This window comes from Thermobia domestica, chromosome 3 (genome assembly GCF_964235325.1).
Source record: "Thermobia domestica chromosome 3, izTheDome1.hap1.1, whole genome shotgun sequence".
Classification (NCBI taxonomy): domain Eukaryota; kingdom Metazoa; phylum Arthropoda; class Insecta; order Zygentoma; family Lepismatidae; genus Thermobia; species Thermobia domestica.
Genome location: NC_137456.1, coordinates 69,225,471 through 69,244,485, shown reverse-complemented (window position 1 = coordinate 69,244,485; position 19,015 = coordinate 69,225,471). Strand labels below are relative to the sequence as shown.

At 30.7% G+C, this 19,015-nt stretch overlaps 1 protein-coding gene across 1 annotated transcript in view; it reads right to left on the bottom strand.

The window, feature by feature from the left end:
• Rab3-GEF (Rab3 GDP-GTP exchange factor) overlaps positions 1-19,015 on the bottom strand; it is a gene marked incomplete in the record, with an annotated part of 181,798 nt that overhangs the window by 17,910 nt on the left and 144,873 nt on the right. Inside the window, 7 exon segments of the mRNA XM_081751051.1 lie at positions 831-877; positions 4,535-4,607; positions 8,679-8,858; positions 10,657-10,929; positions 13,025-13,241; positions 16,509-16,638; positions 18,126-18,270. Of these exon segments, the coding sequence (XP_081607177.1) occupies positions 831-877; positions 4,535-4,607; positions 8,679-8,858; positions 10,657-10,929; positions 13,025-13,241; positions 16,509-16,638; positions 18,126-18,270 (1,065 nt within the window).

Sequence of the window (19,015 nt, the reverse complement as noted above, 5' to 3'; positions counted from 1 at the left end):
GTTGCATAAGGCGTTGTACACTTTCTTCCACGGAGAAGTGTACGTTGGGAGTTTTCCCTTTATTCAGGGTGAAACTTGAAGGCATTGAACACAAATACTGAACGATCTAAAGAAAAACACTTAACATTCAAGTCCCGACAAAGTGTACACAGGAGAGAAAGGGGAAAAACTTATACTAGAGAGATCTACACCTATGTCACTGACAACAGTGAAAATGATATGACAGAAAAATTTGAGGAAAATCCAATGACGAAGTAGGTTTCCAAAAGAGAAAATACTCTTATCATGACCATTTTGAAGTTTGAAAGCAAAGTGTTTTAACATAAGTTTGCAATGTGTTAGTGTGTTCAAAACAGTAACATAAATACAGTCTATTTTGATTTTCATATGTCACGCTGGGTTTCCTTTATATATAGGTATGTGTAAGTGTTTAAAACTCATTTTCTATTAAACATATTTCGCTACATGCATTTTTAACTCATAGTAAAACGAATAGAGCTATTACTTAATTTCGTATTTTAGATTCATTGCATAACAAAAGTTTTCTCGCTTAATATAAATGATTTTAGTCATAAAATACTACTTAAAGACAGACACACACATTTAAGTATGGTAACTAACAGAAGGAGTTGTAATAATAATTCATTTTCTTATTTTTCTCTATTCTATTTCATGATCTTCTCCAAGTGGCATGTCAAGGATTAACGTAATACAAAGAAGCACTAGAAAGGGTATTACAAGAAGCAGGAGGGAAAACATATGTTATATGAATATGCTTTATTCTGAAACTCACGTGACATCTATTTTCAATAACTAAAACATTTACTTACCATCGACGACTTGTATCTTCGTTGTATTACTTGCCTCGTTTTAGGATCTTAAAATAAATAAATAAATAAATCTCATTATATTTAATGATATTTAATGAATTCGTTGTTGATTCTAAATGGCGTAAGAAATAGATTAATTCTGTTTAAAGCAAAAGAGCAAGAGCATAGAAACTTAAAATTAATATCTATCCTTTTCATCTCTTCAAAAAAGAATGTACTTCTTCAGACTTACAATATCAACAATATACTTATTAAACATGGGTCATCTAGAAAAGATCGAGGTGTTGTCTTTAATTAAAAAATAAAAAAATAAAAAAAACACTCCTTTTACGGATCACAACTCATCAATCTCATCCAGAGTACGAAATTGCTTGTCTACTTTATAGTTTTCCCGGGATACAAAGTTTCCCTGCCCTTACAGTGTTTCATAAGGTTTGTATTCGCCCGATCATTGAATTTTGTTCACATATACGGAATATGGCAGTACCTACTAACCTATCACGCATTAACTCGGTCTTTAAACTTTTTTTATAGCCATAGTTAGTTTTAGAATTCCCGAGTTACGTCATCACACGAGACAAGAAATAATATCTTTAACGAACTTACGTACCCCAAACAAATGACGCTGAGGTGCAGACCTACTTTACCTATCTGAGGTTATCAATGTTAAAAATTGATTCTGAATTTTTACAACCACAGATTAACTTTCGAGTTCTTTCCCGCCGAACTCGTTCTCTTAATTTACTAACTTACGAGAGATATAGATGATCAATTGTAGAACACTCCTTAGCGCACGATTACAATACATTGCTAACAGGACGTAATATTTTTTTACTTTTTAACAAAACTTCAGAATTCAGCTACAGAGAACATTGTAAATTTAGAGATAAACCTTCTGTGTTTGTATTTCTTTTATATTTTTTATTGTTTATTTTATTTTATTTATTTTTTTGTTATTATTATGTTGTTCAGTTGCAGCCAATTGGCTTAATGCTGTATGAAACTCTGTGAATAAATAAATAAATAAATAAATAAATACTATAAAGTGTCATTACACTTATTTACACTATTATTATTAAAATATCATTACATTAGTATCATTATTAACACCACGATGTACGTAAAATATTTTTAAAGAGTAAACAAATATAAGTGAATTAATATAATTTAAAATTAAACGAAGTTTTAACTAATAGTGAACAAATACCGAAAATGAGCTTTATTGAATTAGAATATTATCCACTCTTCTCTATTCCTGTAATTCTTACTTCACTGGTAACACATTTGTATATTTAAACATATCATTTCTTCCTTAACGAATCGTTTCGATGGATGTACCATGAACATCCAAAGGGAATTGTACTAGTTCTTCAACTTCTTTGAAAATGCAATCCTACATTTTTCTTCCTATTTGCTGCAGTATACAAGTATATTTACATATATGTAAACTGATTTGACTATATAAACTAAATTAAATCATTAATAGTACATAAGAATAATGCACAGAGGAAAGTGCTAAATTTTATTTATAACAATAGAAAGATGATAGTAACAATATCGAAATAATCTAACTAAAAATGGCATACTTTTGAAAAGAAAACTTAGACAAAGAATTCTAATTTCGCTTATATTATTAACTAAACCTTCAAATATATATCAATATATTGGAAGAAAAGAGCATAATTATGGAAGGAATTAATCCTTTAAAGACAGACGTAGCATATAAATACACAGTCCATTCTTTCATTAAGGACGGAGAAGGAATATAAGCATACCATCTGGACATATGTAGTTCACAAATCTCGTTTGAGTTTAATTTATCAAATAAATCATTCAAAAATCAACTATAGAGTTAGACGGCTTTTATAGTGTATATTTTTTGCGTTCCTAAAAGAATTAAATATTTCGAGAATCGTAGACGACACAGTATTATCCTCCTACATAAAAGTAAATGAATAATACTTGTAAAATATGAATAAAAGAAAACAAAATTAACTCTACGCATTGTTTCATAATCAAGTAGAGGCAATTGAACAAAGCGGGTGCAATTCATTAAAAAACAATTTGGAGAGACAAAAAGTTGTAAATTCTTAAGGATATTTGGGATTGAAGTTACAAGTTGCACTCATTATGTTAAGGGAAACCTTGTTGGTATTGTGTTGTCATCCACTATGCATATGAGAACTCAGAAACTATCGTCCAGGAATATGTATTCACAGTGTGTAAAAAAAAAAAAAAAAAAAAAAAAAAAAAAAAAAAAAAAAAAAAAAAAAAGTAAGTTCGGACAAACCTAAAGTAACTCGGCATACAGGGAGACACAAATAAAAAAAATAATAATTTTATATGTAACATGAACACAAATCCTAACCTTCATAGCCATATAGCTAGCAAGCATACTCTCGGTAATGTAAATTTTTGCAAGAACATTCTTGTTGGAGTAACTTTGCAATATTAAATTAGCAATTGTGTCAGTATAATATATTACCAATATTTATACATATATTAAAAAAAATAACTTCCCGATGTTTGTCTCTAACTACACTGAATTTTTTTGTGAGCCCAGATAAACAGATTATATGAATCTGTACAGAAGCTTACTTATTATTTTTCTTATCCATAAAATAGGAATTTTTGTAGTCTTATAAGTATTACGTAATGCGAAAAGTATTACGTAATGTTTTAAATTACGAAAAAGAAAAAAATCGGATCATTCGTATAAATTGTCTACATCTCTAGTCGTTTTTTGACAGTAATATTGAAATAATTTAAGATAACATACGCACAGTTCATCAGTCAGGTTATTTACAGATGTCAAAAAATAATTGTAGACTAAAACACGCGACCAAATAAGAATCTATATTATATTTAAATGTTTTTGCGAAAAACAAATATTAAGATAACACTGTTATAGATTAGATGCGTACACTACAGTACGTGAGCTTATAAAATCTTATTTAAATGAATGTATACCATATTCTTTACAGATATTACAAAAGTATAGAAACATATTCAATTTAATGTGTAACATCACCAAACTGAAACATAAATATTATTTTATATCAACATTATCTTCTATTTTTCACTATGCACAAACACTTTTAAATGTTTATAATAATTATTTTCTAGATCTGAAAATTACACAGATTGTTTAGATCTCTAACAGAAACAAAGTTCTGTCTAGTTGCTGAAGTCTTAGAAGAGTGTTTCTAATTGTTAAATGTTGTAACTGAAATAAAACTCTAGTAAATTCCAAAATAATATAAGTATGAAAGAACAGTAATTGGAATAAACGTCTTATTTAATTGGCGAAATATTTTAAGTACGCTACTAACATTTAGCAAGTGTAACAAACGTAAAGTTTAGTCTATAATTGCAAACTATTTGAGACATGGTACTAATGGTTAGAATATATAATACAAACTTCTCAATGTGGTAGAAATATTTTTACATTTTTTATTTTCTTCAATAATACAATAAATATATTTTCCTTCAAGACAGATAAAAGTTAGGATCAACTTAATATTACTTTGAAAAAATGTTATAGAAATTAAGTAAATTCTTTCATTTAAGTTTTTGCCTCATAGGATATGGTTGAAAAATATGTATTATAAACTTCTCTAAGTGCAAAGAAACTTATGCATAAAAACTATCAAATACATGTAGATATAATCTTATTTTATGAATACACATATTTATATACTTACTGTATTCTTCCAAAACAAATATTCCACCCTTCTGAGTGAAACATTTACGAATGTGATCCAATCTTACGAAGAACTGAAATACAAAAAAAAATATCCATATTTCAAAAATAGTACCAATTTCAATATACATTTAAAGACTTCATTTTCGCATTTACAACAAAACGTTTAGAAATCTGAGACAATCCTTCAAGGACCTCAAAATGTGAAGTTAACAGTTGTTTTCTCCTGCTAAAATAATTTGATTAAATAAAATATTATTTTTGAAACAAGAATTAGCGTGTAAATAAGCATGTGAATTTATGTTATTCATTCCACAGAAGTTAGTCACACCTTTTCTTTTCTTTAACTAAAAAAAAAAAAAAAATAGATACTGTTCAGTAATTCTTATTGTTCAGAATTTAGATAAACTAATGACGAATGATTTAAGATAGGAAATTCTTATTTTCTAACACACAAACAATTATTTTCAAGTTTTATTTCTGAAGTGATGAACATGCTGATAATTGCTGTCCAACACTACATATTTTGTTTGCTTTTACATATAAATTTATTAATGTATTTCATTTTGCGCACAAATGTGCTACAAGGACTTTTGTCTATGTTTCTGATATATTAGTTAAATTTGTGGTAGCATATATATATATATATATATGTTGTCTCCTTACCTTGACACTCCTTCAATATACTTAGTTATTCAACGACATACGGAGAAAGTTCATTTTACGGTTAGATAAATGACAGGTGTTTTGAAAGTTCATAAAAGATCAATAAAGACTATTCTGAGGAACGAGAAGTGATCATACCCTATAACATACATAGACTAAAAAGGCTACGTTTATAAAAATCCAAGATTATCATTTCTACGAAATTTTTAATTATAGTTATAAATGTTTTGATGTTATATATTGTTTTAAAGGAAAGAAGGAAAAGCAAGGAAGTGGAATTTAGCTGTACCTCATCAAGGATTGTCTCCATGTTCAGTTAATAGAATGTACTAAATAAACTGAGCTTAATACGTTTGCTACTGAAAATTGTTGAATAAAAAACTAATTTATGATTTGTTAAACAGTTTGTATTTCCACATTCTTCAAAAGTTTTCGGGTATTACGTCATGTAATTCTAATTTTATAACTGATTATCATTTCACCGATCTAGTCGCTAGCTTCCTCATAATCTGAGGACAACTTCTAGCAGATATACAGACTCTGAGGAAGCTGGCGAGAGGATCAACAAAACGACCGCCTATTCTAAAATTGAAATTGCACAAGTAACACCTGAGAACTCTTAAAGAATGTTGAATTCTTGTCCTGAAAGTTTTAAACTGCACATTTTACATGTCATTTTCAGTGAATGCTCTATCACTGAGCCACTGTGGTCCCATTTGTTACATGAAAAATGTATGAAAATGTTAGTTACAATATGGTGATGCCAAATCAGGAAGGCAGAATACCATTTCTTATCTATTCCTTTTTCAATTTGTTATCTAGTGTTTGGTATACATCATCTCTCGTTATTCGTAAAAATGTTTACAGAGGGGTGAACAGTATGTAGTGGCGCATAAGGGGAATCATCTAAAAAGGGAAAATATTTATTACTTAGAAGTTTTTGATAATTAGTACTAGTCTAGAATTAAACGCGGTCACAGCTCGTGAGTAAATTCTGATTAGCCTTCAAAGCATACTTCTGGAATTTAATATGTAACAAAAATATAGTATATTATTTTAGTCCCTATTTACACGCTATAATTAACAGCAAAATTTGATACTTAATAGTATTTATTTTTCTCATCTGAACACACTGTCTGCTGATCGTCTTTCGTATAGACAAACTCAACAACTGCAACGTTAATATGTAGTTATTTATTTCCATAACACCAACAAACTGCTGGAAGCCATTTTATTTTGGAAAAATTAATTACGTATAAAATATAAGGAGAAAGTGTGTTAAAAAAAAAGTAGGACATAGTTTATTTAAAGTAATCACTCTAGCATTTCTCTGGTGGGACAGAAGAAACAATGATAGAACTTAAGTCAGGATAGGGCTGTAAAGTAACAATGCTACCCATTCTACTAAGCTGCTCAAAATATTTGTATAATAAGCTATACTTTAATATTGAAATATCCTTTATTAACTTTTGAAATAAATTGATGAGGAATATAGCATTTGAAAAACGTCGGTTGATAACATAAGTAATGAGAAGAAGTTCTGTAACAAGGTAAGAAGATTCTATGTACTTGTTTTTTTTTTTTTTTTCTTCCAATGCCGCTATGGCATTATTTAAAATATAGTGTTTATTCTAACATAATACATGAGCACACGACTATTGGTTCTACTATAGCAGCTAATAAAGGTCTATAGCCATCACTTACACTTCTTTTTTGCTCAGTTTGTTAACTGAGCGAGGCAGGAGGCATGTGAGAAAAAAGAAGGAGAGGCGATTGATAATATATATATTTCTTAGTCACGTGCACTTGAGGCCATAACATCAGAACAGGCAGGAAAATTATCAGAGACGAAGAAAAGAACAGAAAGAGAAGCAAAGGGAGGACGTCATGCAAAATGCACACAGCAGAAGCAGTAGCGAATAAGAAGCAGTATCTAAGTTTCTTAAGCAAAACTAATATTTTTGAAGATAAAAGGCCAACATAAGTAAAACATAAATAAAAAAACTAATGATATATAAATATATAAAAAGGAGGGAAAGGATAGAAATAAATCTACGTAGGAAATTCTACAAGCGAACCTAGAGAACTATATGCATAGGTAACTTCAGAGATGGTCGGTCTATTACCTTGGGTTTGGAACAAGTGCAAATTCAGGAGTACCATGTGCCATGCTGAACTGGCATTACTGTGTGTACAAATTGAGTAAAAAAAACACATGTGTACTTATATATGAAACAAAATTATATAAATATAGATATGTCTATATTATATATATATTTATTTAGATATATATATATATATAAAACAATTAATCCTAGGGATAAAAATAGGTGATAACTACTTAGCAGAAAGCAGTACGATTACTGTTTAGATACCTCAAAGTCCTGTTGTTCGGATGCATGAAGGGAAAAAAAAGAACGGAAAAATAATATTATATTACCCACCAGTTGGGATCCTCGGTCACCATATTTGTCAAGGACCATCTCAAAAGTTCCTAAGCTTATTTCCACCACAGATTATAGAATAACTACATACAGAAGAAATTAAAAATAGATATTAAAAGGACAAATAGATAAAAAAAAAAGATTCAGCCTGACAGATTAACATCCAGCTGAGAAAAACAGATATATTAATCAAAGATATTCCATGCAGAGTTAGAAAACATTTATAAAATAAGAAAAATGAAATAATAGAAAAGGTAAATTTATATATATATGTATAAAGAATATATATATATAAAAATATATGTAAATATATGTATTAAAAGTTGGATTCAAGAAAATAATAATAATAAAAAATAATAGAAAAAACTACCTTTTTGTTCATTATTAGTTTTAAAATTCCAATTACTCTGCAAATAATGGAATACAACCTTGCTTGGAATCTTGAAAAAAAAAAGAATATAAAGGGGAAAATGGATAATATTGAATGTTGCGAGTAGCAGGAAAGTTTGAGAGGTCCTTGCATAACACACAAACATCCAGCAAGTCACAGTGTAGTGGTTAGAAAGAAGCCGATTGAAGGTGCATACATAAATAGACTTTATTGTTTTCAAATAAAATAATAATAATAAACAATGTTTCTTGTTTGATTTCAAACAATTTTCGGCCAAAAAATATCATATAAATATATATAGTATCTTTACCTATTTTGTACACCGGTCATACTTCTTTCTTATATTATAATATTCATTTTAATAATTTCTGATTTTATTAGTTTTAAAATATGATTATTGATGAATATGATTATTCTCTTTGTTTTAAAGATGATAAGTTACTTAAATGCAAACTCGTTTATTTTTTTCCAAATACTAGAAGAGCATACAGTAAATTGTTTACAGATTTATAAAAAGCATTTTTTATTTCTCTACGAATTAAAAAAAAATCTGAAATTTGAGAATATTTTTAATTAAAAAAACCATGAGACATGAAAAAAGAGCTCTGAGAAGCATAAAAAATCCATATAATCTCGTCACCCACCTTGCTATTTGCGAACAATAGCCCTACTCCTTCCATGCACACTTGCAAAAGTCCTCCTTCACCAGTCTTCATATCTTGGACAGGGAATTCACCTCCGAGTTCTACACCGGCCAATGCCCCGCTCCCTCGAGAAGCAGCTTTCTCCATAGCTTCCTTAATGCAATAGTAGAGTTCTTTGCACTGTAATTGTATTATATTATACATTAAGATTAGTAATAATAATATGAATGAATAAATGAGATGCTTTTCATATTCTTACACTAAGGATACTAACTTCAAAATTCTCTGGCTTTATTACTTAGTAAGGCTATGGCTAGCACTAGAGTGTTTATTTGTGTGATGTGTTGTCTAAACATCCTGCTCTCACTGTTATCTCTTGCTTTCTAGAAAGGAATTTGCTATAGTAATTAGAGTAACTCAAGTAAGTGGGGCAATATTGGAAAACGAAATAGAAATCAACTCCGGGACCAGTCGATGAAAGACATGTGCCAATTGTTAGGCTAAAATCTTTAGGTAAATTTATTACGGTCTCCTAAATTAATATTGAAAATTATACAAAATAAATAAATAAAAAAAGAAACAAAAACACAAGAACGATTACGACTTTACACTTCAATACACTTGATTTATAAATATTTTATATACTTCTTTTCTGTGATGAAGCATCTTGATATGTTTGAAAATCAAAATACTGCAATAGGAAGGTGTTTACATGATTTTGATATTTATTTTATTTACTTATTTATTGCTTTCATTAAGAATTATTTGGTCTAGTCATTACAATAGACGGAGAGAAAATCGAAAACTTTTAAGACGTTCTCTATATAGAAAGTCTAACATTCTCGAACGGAAGAAGCGAAAAAGACGAAAGTTCAAGAATAGCGCAGGCTAAACAAGCATTCAATAGGAAAAGAGTACTGGTAATATCAAGAAATATGTCGTTGGATGTTCGAAAACGATTTATTAAGACTCTGGTATGGAGCGTGATGCTTTACGAATCAGAGACATGGACATTGAGAAAAGCTGAAATATCACAGCTGGAAGCATTTTAAATGTAATGTTGCCGCAGAACGCTGCGCATATCACGAACTGAAAGGAAAAATAATGAAGACGTACTAAAGGAAGCTAATGAGGGACGATAGATCATGAAAATAATAGGTAAAAGAAGAAACAGCATGCTTGGCCATCTTATTCGGCACTCTGATTGGATCACCATGTTGATAGAGGGAAAGGCAGAACGAAAACCAGGAAGAGAAAGACCAAGGATAGAATATCTATACGCAGTTACGAAGAAGAGATCTTATCAAAGTATAAAACAACTCTCCCAAGAGAGAGAAAAGTTTTAAAATTTCCATGTTGCTCACCAACCTATGGTTGAGGTAAGAAAGAAGAAGAATCATTACATATATTAATTTCATTACCAATAATATAGTGTTACACTTACTTTAAATATTAGAATGGTTCACTTAATTAATACTAGTGCATCATTTATCATTATATGTAGTACATACACATTTGTAGAAACACAGTTACTTTCACTGATTCTGTTATGCGTTTTAACTAACCTACAAGAATGAAAATTACTAACTACCTCATTTTTCCATCGTTCAGAGCTATCTGGTAAGATTGCATAAATAATACAATGGCGAGACTAGGTAATGAACTATTTTTTTTTATTCACCACGAACAATTATTTATGAAATTGTGAATTAGAAAGAAAGATGGTATATACTAATTTTTCTATGCTATTTAATCCGACTTCCAGGTTATAAAAAGAGTGAAATAAAATAAATTCATCCTAGTAGTAACGCATTCCTACGCATTTCCACTTAACTAAAACACTGATAACTTCTGTAACCATTACACAATAGACAAGAGGAAGAAGTTTAATATTTATGGAAGACTTAAATTTAAGTTGCCCAACAGTACGCCCCCCCCCCCCCCGCCAAAAAAAATGTTTTAGCAAAAGAACACATACCTTCTTAGTATAATATTTATGTAGCTGTGTCTGGCCGCCATTTCGTCTCCACAAACAAAGCACTTTGTTTTTAGGACTATATGTCATATTCACTAGTCTCTCAAACCACCACCTTTCAACAATAGCACCGTTCACCGATCTAAGGACCAGTCCGTCCTCCCGTACTTCTAAAAAAAGAAGATCACCGGACGCATCTACTCCCGCATGAACTGTGAAACTCTGACGGTGCATTTGTCTTGAACCCAACGGCTTCAAATCTATATCGTTCCCATGCTACAAGAGAACAAAGAAATTAGCAAATAATCACTAAATAGGATTAATCATAACGTAAACCAATGAAACAAGGAAGAAAATTCTTAAAAGTATGTAGTCTACACTGTAACAGATAAAATACTATGTATTGCATCAGATACCTGAGTTTCTGAGCATCCTAAGGCACGTTTTATACCATTTAAATAATGTTTGAAATGAGACGAAATGCGCTTCTACACCGTACCAACTCTGGTGTTTAGGGTTAAAAGTATACTGACATTGAAAAATGTGGTGTAATTAACAACTCTATGCTTCGAGAAATTCAAGGGTTTATGGCAGCAGAAACAAAATCCCATCACTATATCCTACGCTGTCCTTCCCAATACATCAATATTAGTCTCCTTAAGATCCTGATTTATATTATCTTCTCACCTCTTCTTGACCTGCCAGAAGAGGTCTTGTTATTCTAACGAACATTATTTTTAGCACTTAGCACGTGTTTCTCATACAAGTCCTGCTTATCTCCTTAGAATTCTGCACATTATATAACCTTCCACTTTCATCTGTTTGTTTGTTCCTTTTGTCAGTTGAAATATGTTCTTATATACTTTTACATTCATATCGTACAGTCATCACTAAAAGTAAATACTCGTATATTTTAGCTAGAGCTCAAACCAGTTATTTCTTCTGGTAAAAATTATTTTTAAATGCATTGAACATTCATTTAAGAATGGTTTACGTCTATGTTCCATAAGTCTTCGAAAGATAATTAAGCTTCTGACACCAATCACTTTAGTCTAATAAGTGAAGGACAAGCTTAGGTTTCAAATTGAAGCTACAGAAAAATTGGAATGTGAAGGAAATTGACTGGATTGTTGTGTCAAAAAATGATTAAATAAAAAAAATATGTGCCATCTAATATCTATATGCATGGTATGAGTAATGCTTCTTATGTTATAGTTGGTTATTTTTGGAAATAGTGTTTTCAAAATGTTTGTTGACAATATTAGCTAAGAAGTAAGTGAAATTTTTAAAACTGTTAGGAAATCTTTTTCTATACATACTGCTTATCATTTTGACTACAGGTTCTTTTAGCACTGTTAAGATTTGTAAACCGTTATAGACGCTGTTAATTTTTTTAAAAAAATAATTTACAGTAATTTTTCACAATATATCATCTAGCAAACTTTCCATGTTCAGTTGTTCTAAACTGAAGAAATCATTGTGACTAAAACCTATTCAAGGAACGAAAACAGGTACTTTTGACATTAAGTTAATTTTCCACGTTCTTTTATTTATTTATTTATTTATTAACTTCAATTTAAAACTTAAACTTTCTCTTCGTCCAGTTGAAGACCACGAATAGTGTCAAAACGTTTGCAGTTTTTTCAAGTACTGAGCAACTTAGAGGTAAAATATTACGATTCCAAAGTTCATTAACTCGAACTAAAGAAAGTTATATAAAATTAACCAGCTACGATTCTTCTTATAACTAACATACAAAGGTAATTCATTATCCCATCCTTCTTGTAATCGAATACTCTTTCAAACGATACATACTAGATTTGTTCAATTGGAAGATATGAGGGAATTTCAGAAGAAATTCTCGAAGGTTTCTGTCCTTACCAGATTGATAAATTGATTCAAAAATTTCAAAAGTAACCCGTAATATTGACAATACATCACGCAAGTTTAAAAGTGGTTCAATAGATATTACAAGATTTTTTTTTTTTTTTTTTTTTCAAATGAAACTAATTGAATTTTCTTCTACTTCTTCAAAATGTTGAACATAAATTTCTTTCTTCTACCACTGCTGAATGTAACTTTTACAGAGACGTGACCTATACCTTATTGTGTTCATAACAATGAAAGCTTTTGAAATGTTATGACAACTACGTAGAATGTATAAGTTTAGAGGTATGATGGAATTTTCAGTAAAATTTCCTATCTCATAACGTAATCTACCTAACCTAAATCATAAGTTTCCAACAACTGAATTTTCACTGGCTCATCAAAATTACTCCAAACCAAATATATGGAAACGGCTTTCATAAAGAAGGAAGTATCATAACACAAACATCTAACTTACATTTAAACGTTTTGACTTATTTCTTACCAAGTTGTTTATTTGATCCAGAAGTTCATTCACTTCTTGGCTGTAAACCAACCCTATATGACTTTTTCCTAAAAGCCTTCTCACTTTCTTCTTAATTTCTTGCTTGGCAACATTTACCATCACCATAATAGCTACTAAGTTATAAAGCATCGTCGACAAAAGACGATCTTCGTCGTGTTCTAGCCGTTTGCGCTCTGTTTCACTCAATGCATGATACCTGGAAGAGAGCAAATATTGTTAATGTTTTGAATAACAAGGTAAAAATAGTTTTCATTCATTCTGTTTGTATTACGTTCTCAGAAAAATGGAAACAATGTATATCTCAAAACTGTCGACATTAGCTAATCTCCATTATTATTACCATTAGGACCGCGGTGGCACAGTGGTAGAGCGTTCACCTCTGGTGCATGGGGTCCTTGTTTCGATCCCAGCTCGCACCAAGTGAGCTTTATGGTGCACAAACATGTGTGCGTGGACTGTCTCGGGGTTCTCCCGTTTCCTCCCACTTTTTTCATTCCACCATATCATTCATTTCTCATCATCACCGTATCCTTTAGCCTAGCCGGCATAACCGTGGGACGTAAAATTATATTATTTCCATTTATATTTTTAATTTATTCCAATAAATTATTTATTGATACATATATATATATTATGTAAGAAGGCAAAAGCTTTATTAATTTCTTGTAAATTTTGCAATTGCATATTCCAATTTACAGAAAGCTAATGAATATTTATAAAAAGGAAAACAACACTAAAATATTTGCACTAAACACATATTTACACCAAGTACATTAGTTTTGGAAGAAACAAATGTTAAATTTTAAGACCTGTCATGGTACATATGTACATATATTCATTTCAAGTTATTAGTCGAACTGAAGAGATATGAGAAGTTCCTCTAGATAAAATTACTAAAATAGATTTAATTAGTTCTTCAGATCTTTTGAGGCCATTGAGTAGGAGAAACTTATAGGGCATTATTATTTTTGAGCATTACAGATTTCGATTGTAAATCTTAGTTGCTTTTTTTTTTTTTTTTTTTTTAAGACAAGTAAGTATTACTTACTGATCTAGCTATAGATGTTACAAGTAATACATAAAAGATTGTTGTATAAGGTATTACCTATTGATCTACCTTAGATGTCACAGAAAACAAATAAAAGTTCGTTGTAAAAAACAACCAAAGACAAATAATTCATGTCTTTTCGATCTTTTAAGTTGTCTTCATTTTTGAACAAACAAAAAAATGATATCTTTCTTACATTGGTTTAGAGCTTCACTTAACCACTTAAGTAAATGAACTTTCGCTCTAAACATTGAATCAACAACAAGGTAAGAAGTAAATTGGATACTTACATATGTGCATATGTACCTAGGTACATTAGGTTATCGTAAATGTTTTGGCATAAAGAGTTTTCATTAACTTGTTGTGGATCACCTCAATATTGTTAAGGAGTTACTAAAAGTTTGAAAGTAAGTAAATGACTTGATTTTTTTTTTTTTTTTTTTTTTTTTTTTTTTTTTTTTTTTTTTTTTGCAGCTACGAATAAACTTCGTACTACAAATCTACAAATTACAGATGCTCAATTAGTTCAAATTTATTTTATTAACATTACGTAGGCTCATGAGAAAATGATTCAAATTAACAAAAAGTTGGTTATTTATATCCTCCCGTGGGAAAACTAAATATTGTTCAGACATATCGGAACAACGTAGTTCTGTCTTCAGCGATAAGGTAACAACAATAAGAATGGATAAGAGAAATATAGTATGGAAACACAAATACATACCACCAGTGTTTGAAGTGGAAAAAAAAGCAGAAGCGGTATGTTTTATTACGATTTTGACTCAACATACCGGCTATTTAAATATTATCTTGATCACTGAAAAAACATAGACGGTATGTCCTCATTACTGAAAAACCAGAGGCGGTATGGCATACCACCGCATACCGTCTCACTTCGACCACTGCATACCACCAAATGAAAGAAACATTTTTAAAAATGGTTACTGAAAGCAACAAGCAGAGCACAGTGGAACAAAGAAAGAAATAATTGAGTTTGGGAGAAGCGCGGTGTCTATGCTACGTCACTGTTGCTACATCCAAAATACATATCAAAAGTAGTCAGTCAGATTTTATCAATATTGCCAAAATTTAGATTTAAATCTAGTTTATATTTATGAATAAAGAATGATTCTTTAATCACCTCCCCCTTTTTTTCCCCTGAACCTATGACATTTAACGTGTTTTATATTATGTGTATGTTGTTTTTGCGATATAATCTCTTCTTGTGACTTTTTGATTGCCTAATATGCTCTGGCAATTTGGGTGTTAATATTGCGTTTGGTTTGACCTCCATATGAAGAGTCACATTCACACTGGACACGATAAATACCTGCCTTATTTAGTGGATCAACAAAATAACTTTCAAAACCGGTGAGACGCTTTTCTAAACTTTTCGGGAGGATACTGGAAGCAGATATGTTATGCTTAGCAAGAATACGTTGAATTTTTGTCGATAATTGTGTAAAGTACGGAATTCCTATCCAAGTTTTTGTTTCTTTGGGAATAACTATTTTAGCAACTTACATCGATCTATGTGTTTGATTAAACCATTTTTGTAAGATACGCAACTTACAACCCAGTGATCGCCAAACCGTCGATCGAGAGTTGGTTGGTAGCTCACAGTAGGATTTAAAAACGGTACGGTACCTCACAAGTTTCAGAAGTTTGGCGACGACTGTTATAACTGTTGTTTTGTCCTAATTGATATAAAAATTGTATTTCACCATTGAGATCACTTGGACGATCACAAATCAGAAATGCCCTAAAAAGGAAATTCTTCCAAATATTGGCCTTATTTCTTTCTTTCATTTATTTGGTGGTATGTATTCCTATTCCCATACCATATTTTTCTTACCCATTTTTGTCCTTGTTACGTTACCACTAAAGATGAAACTACTTTGTTGCTCCGATATGTCGAGAATTTTTAGTTTTCCCACGGAAAAATGTATTGGAAGTAACCAACTTTTTTTTTTGTTAACTTAAACTTATTTTATTTTTAATTTATTGTTCCACAATTATGCTCTCCAAATTAAAGGAGTGAGTGAAAGTGAGTGATTACGGAAGAACTAATGGAATGAGAATGTGCGAGGAAATGATTGATTGAGTGAGTGAGAGTTTTACATCCCGTTCAGCAGCGAGGCTATATGAGACGTGGGCCTACTGATGAACGTGGAATCCGAACCACATGAGCTCCCGCCGGCAATCGAATCCGGATCTCCCGCGCCAAAGGCGATGGGAGGAAAGGAGTAAACCCCAAGAAAGTCAATGGACATGACATTGTTTATCATAAATTCACATGGTATGGAATCGAATCAAGGGCCCCAAGCACCAAAGGTTGAGTTCGACCAATGAACAACCATGTCCCCTTTAGTTTAGCCAATGAAAATAAATGATAAGTATGACAACCAGACTCACCTTTCCATCATCTCTCCCGGTCCTTGATCCATGCCCACCATATCTCTTTCCTGAGCCACTGCATCTAGGAAAGCATCTTCCCAAAACTGCATCTGGTCCCATAGGGAAGATCGCTCCTTTCCAATAAGGCCTATGATATATAAAAAGTCAAATATTTTAGCGAAAAAAAAGAACCTACCAATCTATACATGCGAAAATCCATAACATTTTGTATTTCGTATACTCTGAATATAAAGTTTCAACTTACTAAATAGAAGAGATGCTATTGTTCTTTCATCATACGTAATATGTGGCAAAAAGGAAATCCACTATTGTTTCTATTTAAGGTATAATTATAGAAAATAAATATTATGAAGTAAGGTTCTCTATTCATCTAGTAAGGGTGGTATCTGTCTAGCATAACTAGTGCAATAAATATATATCCAGTTTTATTCAGCAGTGTTAACAACGAACAATTAATACAATTAGCCAATGAGAAAAAGTACCAGCAACAATATATTATAATTGCACTCTTTGTATAATCTGATCGTTGTTTTTTTTTTTCATTTTTTTTATTATTCTTAAAAATTTTGAACTCGTGGTATCCTATGCAAAGCAAGGTTTTGGTTCATTTTATATATTTTGAAAATACTTGAGCACAGAATGACTTGCTTTATGCCTTAAATGAGCCGAAATTTGCTTGTAACATGTAATAAACACTTGAAAAATATATCTAAATATAACTTCAAATTTACAGGACTACTGGATGAAGTATTAAAAATAAATTACTAGTGTAACCTTATTAAATGGACTTTAAAAATCAATTTCTATCTATCTACTTGAAGATAGATAGGTAAATGTAAATAAGTTATTATCGAGCAATTATACAGTATCTTTCTGGATTATCATAAATTATACCGAAATTGATCTAGAAATTGTGAATACAAATCTAGCAAAATTCAGTTAGAGAGAATCAACATCATCAGATTACACTCGCTTACAGAAACACTATAGGGAGGTCTCATATTGTTGAATTAGCACTAAAACTGTGAATTATCAGTAAGAACTGAATTTTGGTAACTACATATATAGGAATAGGAACTCTTCCGTAGTTCCATGGTAAAGTTCTTGGCTTTGGCGCATGTGGAGGAAGGTTCAAATCCTACTGCTCATTGGATAATGTACCAATCAAATACAAATCCAAGTAATGATTTGGATACCGTTTGATAAGAGCATAGGGACATACGGACATACATATTGTATGTCCCTTCTTTCATAGGGACATACAATAAAGTCAGTATCTACACGATCATGATAACCACCTGATTAATGTGGCATTGTATTGTTATAAAAATTTAATTCAACATTATTCAATTCATTCAAATATTTTTTTCCAGTATTTTATAAATGCTTTGAATAAACATCGTAAACTAAGTCTATGTACATATATATTTCTTACAACTTAGAAATGGACAAAATTAATCTTCTAATGGCATCTAAAAGATACTTAAGCGTATTACATGATGAAAGTAACTATAAGTATCAGAACAAACTTACATTATGTGTATTCATTTTATATTGAAAAAAGCAAATTGTACCAGGTAAGATTATTACAGAACATTTTAAATCAAAGCTCACCTTCAAATAAATAAGTTCTTCCAGTGTCTGGACTAGGTGTTGTAGAAGTATTAATCATATTCCCACCATGATATCTAAATCCAGTACTAAGTGACGATTTGCTTGACCAGACACTGGGAGTACGCTGTTTTGCCTGCCGAGGGAACTGTACAAAAGAATATATGACAAATTAGTAGAAGCTAGTGATTAGTATTACTTTCTGTTATTTTAGAAAATTTATGCCGGAAATTATTAATTAATTTAACTCTTTTGTTAACCTTTAAATATTAAAATCATTATCCAAGCATGCATTTTGCGCTTTTTATGCATTCTAAGAACAATAAATTAAAATTTCATTCCTGCATAAATTTTTAAAATTAAGTCATCTATGTTAATTTTTTTAGAGTTTGATACCGACATTAATTGATGGGTATAATGAAAGAAGATTGACCAAATATAAGAAATAAAATGCTTAATTTGTAGTACCCAAATATGCTTATGATTTACGCTCATGATTTACTGAATTTATACTTCAAATTTCTGTTTATTTATTTTCTTGTGAGTTATTAATGAATAAGGAAATTAGAATCACTATTGAACGGATTTTTAACTTCACCTTTCAAATCAGATGTACAGAGGCACGTTTGTACTGCCTCTAGTATATCATATATTCCATGCAATACAACATATTGTATGAGCCTCTTAGTAATGATATTTGAAACAAAGTTATGGAAAATAAACAGTTCGCTCTTATAATGTATATTACAAATTAAGAAAATCTAATTATTTTGGATGATGAAAAGTTAACTGAATATAATATCCTGATTAATTCAAACTACAATATGCGGTGGTTCAGTGGCAGAGCGCTCATATCTTGTGCATGGGGTCCTTGGTTCGATCCTAGCTCGCAA